The sequence below is a fragment of the Cannabis sativa genome, chromosome 4 (genome assembly GCF_029168945.1).
Source record: "Cannabis sativa cultivar Pink pepper isolate KNU-18-1 chromosome 4, ASM2916894v1, whole genome shotgun sequence".
Taxonomy (NCBI): Eukaryota; Viridiplantae; Streptophyta; class Magnoliopsida; order Rosales; family Cannabaceae; genus Cannabis; species Cannabis sativa.
Genome location: NC_083604.1, coordinates 73410600 through 73422629, shown reverse-complemented (window position 1 = coordinate 73422629; position 12030 = coordinate 73410600). Strand labels below are relative to the sequence as shown.

General features: G+C 30.7%; 1 protein-coding gene across 1 annotated transcript; it reads left to right on the top strand.

Annotated features, from left to right (window-relative positions):
• The first annotated feature begins 7787 nt into the window (after positions 1-7787).
• LOC115715022 (protein RALF-like 34) lies at positions 7788-8892 on the top strand. The gene has a single exon (XM_030643805.2). The coding sequence runs from the start codon at positions 8207-8209 to the stop codon at positions 8585-8587; it is 381 nt and encodes a 126-aa protein (XP_030499665.1). The 5' UTR covers positions 7788-8206; the 3' UTR covers positions 8588-8892.
• Positions 8893-12030: the final 3138 nt, after the last annotated feature.

The window sequence follows — 12030 nt, the reverse complement described above, 5'->3', positions numbered from 1 at the left end:
CCAAATCATGCCCCTCTAACTTTTATATGTATTAAATCATGCCTCCTGAACTTTCATCCATGTTAGAATTTTTTTACTAAAATTAGATAAAAGTCCTTAAATTTAACAATCTTAATAGTTCAGGGGGCATGATTTAGTACATGTCAAAGTTCGGGGGAAAAAATTGTTAATTAGCATTTTTTTAAAGAATAGAGTGAGCACTACTACAAAAATAGTTTTCTCGACGTTTTTAAATAGTCGTTTAAAGTATTCACGTCAGTTTCTATAACTGTCGCCTATGCGACTGTCGTAAAACGGACAAAATAGGTGACATTTTAAAACCGTCGCTAATGTGGACTTCCCGATGGTTTAAAATCGTCACCTATAACAGGGTATAGGCGACGATTTTAAACCGTGCTCTATACTATAGGCGGCATTTGTAAACCGTCGCCCATAGTATAGGGCACGGTTTAAAACCGTTGCCTATACCATATCATAAGTGACAGTTTTAAACCTCAGGAATGTAAAAAAAAGAGAAAGAAATTAGATTTTTTTGCCATTAATGGTAGAAAAATCTATATTTTCTCCTATTTTTTTCCTGCATTAGCTTTATAATTTTACTTAAATTAAAATAAAACAACTAATTAATTTTGTTACAATAACAACTAACTTTAAAAAATATTAAATTTATCCAATAACAAAATAAATATATGTAATAAATAAAAAAAAAATATAAATAAATAAATGTATTTATACCGAGCTTGGAGAGAGAGAAAGAGAAAGAGGGAGACGGACGGGAGGTGGTGGTGGTGCGACGTATGTGACGGAGATGAGAGGGACACCGACGAAAGGTGGTGGTGGTCTGATGTATGCGATGGAGAGTAGAGGGAGACCGACGGGAGGAGGGGTGGGTGGAGATTGATGGACGAGAGAGATGAGAAGAAAGGGAGATCGAGAGAGGAAGGAAGACGGCGAGAGAGGAGGGCGATTGTGCGGATGCATGGGTGGGGTTTTGGAGGGTTATAATTTTTGTTTTAGGGTGTGAGAAAAGGAGAATAAATAGGTGAGAATAAATAGGTGGGCATGTGGGAAATAGAAAAAAAGTAGGTGGACACGTGGAAAATGTGACAAGAAGTAGGTGACAATTTTTTAATGGATCCTTGTAGGCGACGGTATAGGCGACGGTTTTAAATCGTCGCCTATAAGGGTCTATTAAAAAAATCGCATTTTATTAAAAAAAACGTCGCTTATTTTGTTTACTGCGATTTTAAACCGTCGGGAATACTAAATTTTTCCCGACAGTTTTAAATAATTACTTAATTTTTTTAGCGACGGTCCCCGAAAAAAATTATTTTTAGAACCGTCGCGAATTCTTATATTTGTAGTAGTGGAAGGACTACATTAGCCTTACTGATGTGAGTGATTGACAGTGTGGAATTATTTCCAGTTACCATTATTCATTCTCGTTTGTATTTTGTCGCATCTCGCAGCTTTCCATATCTCGTCATATAATTTGAGCATCCAGGATCAATAATCAAATCATTCTTGTAATTAATATGCTCTTAAGTAACTACTGCCAACGCCCATTCCTCAGAGCTTCCACTCTTCTTGCTAGATTCTGCAACTATAAATGATGCTTTAATATCTCATTCTTCTTCGACATCAATCTTCTTGTTGGAGGTTGTTGCAATGCATTCGACAAAATTCTTTGAACAACAATCTCTAACAATGTGCTCTTTCTTTCCATAGTTATAACATCAAAAGTTCTTTTATTTACTTATCTGATTATTCTTATCACGATTCTTTTGAGCTCCTCCTGATTAAGAGTTTCGATGTTGCTTATGTAACTTCTCATTACTCCTGATGTTACTTTGTGGCTTTGGTTGTCTTTGTCTTTTATTGTTGAAGAGTGCTTGATCTTCTTCATTCTTTATTGAAACTCTTGATATATGCTTAGCAAAAGATCTTTTATCAGCTAACAAATTCTCAAACTCGATAAGAGAAGGTTTTGTAGGTCAACCTTGAATTGTAATGTAACACCCTAACTAGCATAGGCGTATTACGTTATTTTTAAACATACTGTGCAGCTCGTTGCTAATCAACGAGGTTTATGGAAAACGTGATTAATTAAAATTTTTGCTTTTTAATTAAACTTGTAAAATATTTATACAAAATACTCGGGATCCCGATTACAAAACCATTTACAAAAGTTTACTGTCTATTCAAAATACTTGTCACCTAGCGACTAATTACAAAAATAGCCTCGCTGTCCCGATGATCGTATGCTCCAGGCCTAACCGCCCCGACATGTACAATCTTCACCGGCTCGCTCACGGTCCATCAGTCTTAGCCTTGCCCTTACCTACACATAAACATAGCACTGTGAGTCGACAGACTCAGTAAGAAAAGCATAATAATAGCCATACATAAATCCCGGTCATGATCAGACGCCCATACCCCTGACCATAACCCTAACTGTCGTGTCCAACACGATACTGAGTCCTGAACGTTCATAGGGACAGTACTATTGACAAGTAACAGCCTATACTCGGTCGAACTGGTCATACTCCAGCTGCTAGTCATACTCTAGCCTGTACCGATGTGTTACAGTATCAGCCTATACTCGGTCAAACTGGTCATACTCCAGCTGCTAGTCATACTCTAGCCTGTACCGATGTGATACGTCAAATAGTACGGAACCACCAACCTAAGTATCAGCCTATACTCGGCACACTGGTCATACTCCAGCTGCTAGTCATACTCTAGCCTGTGCCGATGTGATACAGTGTCAGCCTATACTCGGTCAAACTAGTCATACTCCAGCTGCTAGTCATACTCTAGCCTGTACCGATGTGACACAGTCGGATGGTTCGAAGCCAACATACATATCTAATGCAATCTAACAGGCTTCCTAACATGCACGCTAAACATGTAATCTATATATGCATATTGTTATACTAATCTTACCTCAATTCCGAATTCAGGTGTGCCGGTCAACCTGACTGGAACTAACTGCACGGCGGATTACAGGCTCCTAAACCATAAAAATCACAACACTATAAGTAATACGCTAAATCACTTCCCGGGGACTTAAACTAGGAACTAAAAGTTTCCCTATCGATAAAAAGCATGGCAATACCCCAAATAACATAAAAACGAGGAAAACTAGGGTTTCTGAAAATCACCCAACCGGCAGACCGGTTGTCCAACTGGAATTCCGGTTCTGAAAATTTTCAAAACCCATCCGGAATTCCGGATGCACAACCGGAATTCCGGTTCCTCGCAGGCAGAATTCAAAAATTCATAACTCTTCCAAATCAAATCCAATACACACAAAATCTTCCAGACCTGTTCTATATATCCCCTAGAACATTTCTAAAGCAACAAAACCGAGCTTCACACACAGAAACTCATTTCACCATTAAAGGTCAAAGATTGAGTTCTAAAACTCAAAACTTGATTAAGCAACATATCATGCACCAAACCCTGATTAAAAACTCATATTCAAGCATATAAAAACTGCAGAAACTAAAACCTAACTCATGCAACAACCACAACAACCATTCTCACAATTTCACTTTGAAAACTCAAGCTTTTTAACAAGAAAATTATCCAACTAGAGCAAGAACAACTAGCATGCATTTCAACCTAACTAAACATATTTAATTCAACATTTTAAACATAGAAACAACAACAACAACTAGCAGCAGCAACATCATCAAAATCACCCATGCATTACTCATGTTTTTCATCATTTTTCAAGAAAACAAAGGAAAATAAGCTAGACAAGAAATACCTCTTCAAGGATCACACTAAACTTGCTGAAAATCACTAGAATCACAAGAGAAAATCCCCTTTTTTTTGCTGCTCAAAGAGCCGAATAGAGAGAGGAAAAAAGAGAGAGTTTTCCAATTTTTGAGAATTTTTTCTAACTTTGATTTTTGAATAAACAAAAGAATATATTATTTCCCTTATATTTCAGCCAACACTTAATAAAATAAAACATATAATTCAACTATTAAGTTCACTAGAAGACAAAATAATAATGGGGCAAAATGACCAATTTGCCCCTCCATGCTAAAACAACATAAATAACACTAAAGGGGTATTTTGGAAAAATCTAAATTCCCGGCCATTCCCGACATTCCCAATGTCTAATAAACCGTCTCACAATACTAACATACTAAGTTGTGATTTTTACTGAGCCAAACACCGAGTTCCATGTAACTGGGCACCGGAAATGCAAAATTATGAAAACTACTAAATGACATAAAATGCATCTCAGGAATCAAAAAAAATAACAGTATAAATAATTATTTAAATAGCTATAAATAATTTTCATAATTAAACATGATTAACTGCTAATTTCTAAATTAAACTAAGCGATCTTTACATGTAACAACAAAACTTTTATATCCGGTCCTTAGCCCATGAATAATTATCCTTCTATATCTAGGCCTAAACCCATGAATAATTATCCTTCTTATTCTTGTTTATAGCATTATAGAAGTAGGCTCTAAACTAGAAATCTCAAAGAGATTTTACCTTGTTAAAATATTGGTTGTTGTGAGATTGATAAGAGCTCATTCTCTAAAAATTGAAGTCTTGCGTTTCTTCTTTGAGAAGAGTGTGGCAAAATTGTCACATGCCTCCTTTGGTGATTCAGCTTTCCTAATGTGCCATAATATTTCCTCTTCGATCGTGGTCTTGATTGCAAGCATCGCCTTCCCAACTTTGATCTTCCATTTCTTCAAAGTTGCACTGACGACCTCTCAGGTCTTGGCCTTGTAGGTATGACTCTATCGTCGTTGAACAAGTGTTGTAATTCTAATTGTAATACCGTCAATTACTTGAGCGTTACCCATTGTGGTATGAAAAATAAATCACCAAACAAGCTTAACCCATCTTGTAAGCCTTACAAACTCAAATTGTGCATGACAACAAGAAGCTCTTCTACCACCACAAATTTATCGAACCTAGCTCTAATACCACTTGTTGAGTAAAAAAATTATGATACTTTATTTTTATTGAAGAGTACTAGTACAAACTTAGAACACTTTGTACAAATAACTCTTAGACACTCTAAAACTTTTACATACTTTTAAATCTCTTACTTCTCTTGCTCCAACTTGCACCCTAAGCACACACCTCACTTCTATTTATAGGTTACAAAGATGTCTTTAAATATTTCTAGAATTCTCTAATTAACTATACCTTATACTATGTTCTAAATAACTTTGGAACTATTTAATCTTAGTTTAAGTAATTCTATTTTTTTTTTTTTAATTTTATAAGGTGTTATTAGCTTCTTTTACAATTTCTTAGAACATTTTAATCCATTCTAACATTTTGTAGATGTTCTAGATTTGATAATAATGACTTTAAACATTCAATGTCCCTCTTCTTAGGCCAACTCCAATGGGCATGCAAAAACTCATTAATAATGTGATTTTCCACAAAAATCACTTCAACCGCACGACAAAATTAATATTAATTTTGAGTTTGTTTACAGTGTCCCACCATATTTAGGTGGGCACTATAGACAACACTATTTTTTTTAAAAAAACTTTATAATAATTATATAATACTTAAAAAAAAAACTAAATAATTATAAATACATATTCATCAAAACTTTTATAAATGTATTTGTTTGTATTTTTAAATTTTTAAGTCTGCTAAAAAAAATATTAGGAGTGTTCGCGGTGTGGGTAGTGCGATTTTAATCATTTTTTAAACCAATCCACACATGGGGTTTTTCCAATTTCCCAAACCGCACTAGCACCGCGAAATTAAAAAACCACGAAAATTGCACCACAAAAAATAATGTGATGCAGTGCAGGTTTTGCAGTTTGGACTATCACCAATAATTTATTGGATTTAACAAATATTTAGTATTAAAATATTCTTATTATATTAATAAAATAATAGAATAATTAAAAATATAATATTTGGTGTAATTTTTAGTATTGTGGTTAAAATTGAAAAAAATTTAATGTTAAAATAATAATTTTTTGGTGTTGATTTAATACCAAATTTAAATTTATGATACCCTTAAACATTTACTTGAGAGAGAGAAAAAGCATCTTTGGGTAAAATATAGAATAACAAGATGAATTCTCTTACAGAAAGCATGAAGATTTCCATTTTTAAATAATAAGAATAAAAACTTTTTCAAAAGAAATTTAAATTTGACATGACATTATTTTTACCCACTCAGAAAATATAGTACTAGTTCCTCCTTCTGATAACAACCGACAGATAAATCCAAAACTTTCCCAGATTTGTTTATAATAATGACATATTTCTTTTTCGACACCTTACAAAATTTATTATTTTTTGGTCAAAATAATTTGTTGTGATTAAAAATAAAAAAGTTATGACTAATTATAAATTATCATTTTTATGTTATGATTAAAAGGTCCGTGGCTAAAAGTATTAATTACTAAAATTATAATTTGTTGTGGCTAAAGTATTTTTACACAATACTTTAAAACTAAATTAATAACAACTTGTATCTAAATACTATATTTTAATCACAAGTGAATTTTTATTGTGACTAAAAATTATATTTAGTCACAAAAAATTTATATTATAACTAAAAAATTATCACTAAAAGTAGCAATTTTTTACTGTGACAGTTTTTCTTTTCAAAAAATACTAATAAATATTATTTATATCAACTACAAGACAATATTTTGTCAAAAAAAAAAAAAAAACTACAAGAAACTATGTCTGTAAAGTATCCAAAGGAAAAGAAAGTGCAAAATATTAAAAAAAAAAAATCAACTGCTTTCAAATCTAAATATGAATAAAGATATATAAAAATTTAAAAAGTAATTACTCTTTTCATTATCACCAAGTTAAATATACAGTTCCATTGGGTCTAAATCAGTAAATCTTATTAATGATTATTTGGTGTTATTGGCTGAGTTGTGCTGTTATCATAATTTAGTCAAAAAAATTTAATAAACAAACAAGAAGCTTTACACATATACAAAACAAGTTTTTTTTATTATTATTATTTAACATTTATTTGTATCAGTATTCAGTAGTCAGTACAAAATAAACGAATCTTGATTAGAATAATTTCTTACTGTATTTTGTAGAACAATATAAATTGTAAATAAATAACTGCTAATTTTTATTTTAAGCATAAAAAAAGACACTGATATAATTTTGAGGCAAAAATAATAATAGATAATGTAGTTTAAATTAGAGGAGTATTATTATCTTTTTTTGATGGTAATTGTAGCAAAGGAGTATTATTATCAATCTTTTATTATAATTTCTGAAATATGGATTTTTTGTTGGTTACGATAGTATTGGTTTAATTTCAACATTATCTTATAAATTTTTAAAAAATCGAATATATTAAAAAATAAATTTAAAATCTTTTAAATATGTGTGGTAGACTATAAATTTTTTAAAATTTTTAAAAATTTGTGAAAAATAGTATTGTAATTATATTTAATATTCTTATAAAAAAATTGAAAAAAATAATATTTTATCATGTAATTTTTTTTTTTGAAATAATTTTAACATGTAAATTTAAACGTAAAAATTAATTAAAAGGTTTTAATACGTTACAGTGAAAATGATTAACATGTAAATTAATTTAAACTTAAAAATTAATTAAAAGGTTTTAACATGTAAATTTAAACATAAAAATTAATTAAAAGTTGTATTAATCTTACTCTTCAAATTAATAATGTAATACGTTACAGTGAAAATGATTAAAAAAAAGCAAAAAACAAAAGCACCAATCAAACAACAAAACTAAATTCTGTGTGAGTGTTTTTTTTAATGATAAAATTGTGTTTTTTATTATTTGTTTTTGATTAAATCACATTTCAGTTATTGTCAGTACTTTAAGTAACAATAATCAAATACATAAGTTTGACGGGCCTCAATCCATCTATACGAACAAAATTTAATCACAACCGTCAGATCTAAAGTACAGCAAAGCTAAGAAAAATCCAAACAAGGTCACAAGAAAACAAACATAGGCTAGACCACAGGAGATCCAACCCACTCTGAACAGAGGTACCGTAGACACGATAATCGAGTCACGCGTCAATTCGGCCATTAATGTGTCACAGCTGTAGAAAAACCCAACCTTTATCTCCTTCCTCCATGTGATCACTCTCTCTCTCTCTGCCATAGATCTTGGGCTTAAAGCTCAAAACCCTCAATACCCATTTGTTTCCCCTTGTTCTCTTCTTCTTAAATGGCTGCTCTCAAGTTTCCGGTAGTGCTCTGTTTCGCCATCGCCGCCGTAGTTTTGTTATTCTCCGTCGAGGCCCAACTCGACGACACGAGCTTGAAGCTACTGACCGATGCATTCGAGTGGCCGACGACAATGTCTCTCTACGACGAGTTAGCCGAGGCAGAAGACGGCACCGGCGAAGACGATGGGTTCGTGGACCGTAGATCTCTGTTCTGGAGGAACACCCACTACTACATTTCGTACGGAGCATTATCGGCGAACAGAATCCCGTGTCCACCACGCTCCGGTAGGTCTTACTACACCCATAACTGCTTCAAAGCTAGAGGCCCAGTTCACCCTTACTCTAGAGGCTGTTCCTCAATCAGCCGTTGCCGCCGCTGATTAAGGTTTCGGGTCGGGTTTTGGAAACTCTTTGGTTGAGTTTTTTTGGTTACGTGGCATCGTTTTATTGGTTCAAGTGGACTCTTTTTTAATGGTTCAAGTGTATTTGGATTTAAATTATGTGTTCACTCATTAATGTTATGTTAATGAGAATATAATTCATGTTCTTATTATATCTTCTAGTTTTTTTTTTGTTATATAATATGTATATTAATATATTTGCTGCCTAGATTGATGCATTATAGATTTCAATTTCATGAGTTGTTTTATTGTTTATTGTCCCTAATTAAGTTGTCTTTTTGCAATGCTATTTTGAATTATTTATTTTGTCATTATTATTTATGTAAGATATATTTTTATTTAATTTCAATTTCAATTTCGAGTACAGTAAATTTATTAGAATAAGTATAGATATGGATGTATTAATTATTCAATAGCAAAACCCAAACTGTTTTGAACTGTCCCAACTACTAAACTAACTCACTTTAAGTTTTACCCACCGACGTTGATAAATAAAGTCAACAAGACGCTGATAAATAAAGTCAACAAAAAAGTGAAAACTACATGCTTTTAAAATCTTTGTCACTTGTCTAGTCTTTCTAATCCTACAAATTAGAATCTAGATGATAATTTTGAGCTCAATAGAATCGACATAATCAAATTTGAAATACTGTTCTAAAATTTTATTTTCTCTATTTTATTTTACGTTATACATTTACATTAAACGTCTCTGTTATATTTATAAATTAAAAAAATCTGCAGCATAAATATCAATTTTGTTCATTTTATTAATTACTCAAAGTTTAATATTTGTAACGGGATAAACTCAATTTTTATGTTTAGCGGCATAAGTACTTAATATTTGTAAAATTGTAATTTATTTTTAATTTTTTCATAGAAATATGTAGTATCAATGTCTGTCAAGTTTTGAGATTAACTTATAATGCTATTATTCTCGCTAATTGTTGTATTTTACAATTTTATCGCTTTTATTTAAAAACTATATTATAATAACAATGTGAGACAATACTTCATTATTTGTAGTACATCCTGTAGTGAGAAACATATCTCATTCTTCAGGTTTTATATGTTATCGATATAAACTAGTAGCAAGATCAGTTTACCATTGTGATGTGAAAGAAAAGGCTTGTGCATTCTAACAGACTATAAACATTGATAAATTAGGGATTTTAACTTTTTGCATTTTTTACATCGTTTTTATGGGATTATTTAACTTTGTGCATGTTGAACGAAAAAAAAGTTATTATTATTATTATTATTATTATAAATTACCTCCTTTATAAGCCATTCAAAATGTAAAGGAGTAAAATAAAAAAATGATAATAATAATGAAAAAAATAATAATAATAGTATGATAAAAATGGTCAGTCAAGATGAGAGTGAAAATAGGAGATATTTTCTCCACTCTCACCACTTATACGTTGAGTGGGTGGTTAGTAAAAAAAATAAAAATAATTAAAAAATAAAAAAAAGAGTCTCTATAAAAGGGAAGAGAGGCAGCATAATAGGATTTTTATGATTTTTTTTGGTCAGTTTCAGAAGTAAACGTAAGAGTGAAACATGAGAGAAAATAAGAAAGAGAGAAAGCTTTGTGCATAAAATTTTCATCTGCAAGAGTTTCTACACAGTAAGGGATAGGTAAAATTCTTTATTCTTTGCTCTTCACTTTAAATCTTTCTTTGCTCTAATGAATTTTTCTCTTTTATCTTTGGTCCACTTTAATCTAGGCTCTTTGAGCCACAAAAGATCTTCAAAAGTGAGATATAGCCAAGAGATAAAAGGGAAATTCTCATTTTTTTTACACCGTTATACTGCTAAAATCAAACCAATATTTTTCTTATATTTTTCATGGTCCACTTTGATCTAGGCTTTGCTTTAGCCACAAAAGATCTTCAAAAGTGAGATATAGCCATGGGAAATATATGAAATCTTAAAAAAAATTAATACTGTTTATGCTGTTTAAATTAATTCAAGATTTATATATTTTTTATGGTCCACTTTGATCTAAGTTTTTTAAGCCATAAAAGATCTTTAAAAGTGAGATATAACCATAAAGAATATATTAAATCTTAATGTAAATTAAAAGAAAATGTCATGCTGCCAAAATTCTAATGTGATCAATTTTTACCATATAGTAAATACCTTCTCAAAAAATGCACTACGATTACAATATGATCAAAATTGGTTGTAAAATTCTCGTGAAGTCCAAACCTGAAAAGTGATATACAATTTTGATTAAACTTATATATATATATTTTTCTGCTATATATTATAGTCCAAAATTTGTAAGGATTTCAAACCAATCGGACTGAGAATAGAACCAATAATATAAGTATGCCTATATAATAATCGTTGGTATATGTATATATATATTGTGTATACATCATCATATTGTATGATGAAGAGACTATTCATTATATATATGTAGCATAATTGTATAGGTAATAGGTATATGTAATGGGTATTGAAGTGAGAGAAAATTTTGTTGTCAAATAGACCCATACATAGACCCGTACGTGCATGTCAAAATAAGTTATATAATATGTGTGTCTAGATTGTTGATTGATTAAAATGATGTGAATAATGAGAAGGACTTACAGTAAAGCGGAATAATGACGTTTTCTTCAATCGGAAAATATATATATATATATACAAATATAAACTTATTTAATATCTTTAAATCTCTATAATTCAAATTGAATTATAAGATATTGATATTATTAGATAAGTTAAATATCTCATACATTATCATATTATTTTAAATCTTAAAGTGATTTAGATTTAAGATATTATTCAATATGGGATAAACGATTATCATTATTTCTTAAATTTTGGAATAAATAATTAAATATCAGTCAAATAATCTTTTTTCTAAAAATAATAGAAAGATTGCAAAACTGAATTTCATCACAAAAATGAAGTGGTAAGATTCTAAAATTTACAAAAGATGATAAAAAGATCTCCAAACTCAAATTTATCACAAAAAGTGGTAAAGTTCAAAAGCCATATAAAATGGCACAAAATTCCAAATGAGCTCACCAAAATTAATCTTGGAATATTAAAGAGGTCATTTACCTCACCAAATTTCAAAGAGGTCATTAACCTCACAAAAATCTCAAAAAATGGTAATTTTACCTAAAAATTAAAAAGTGCACTAAAGTTCAAAGCCATAACAAATTAAATGGCATTCCAAAGAAAAAGAGGTCATTCACCTCATAAAAAAATTAAAAATTCGGAATTACGTTTGACTTGATTCCTATAAAAGGATACGTAAGCAACTTAGTTGCTAAGACTAAGTGCAGTCGCCAATACCGCAAAAATGGTATAAAAACACAAACTCTCAAAATTCCATACAAGGTCATACACCTAGGAAGCTTGATCCTTCACAAAGAAGGTATGTAGGCAGCTCGGTTAATTAAATG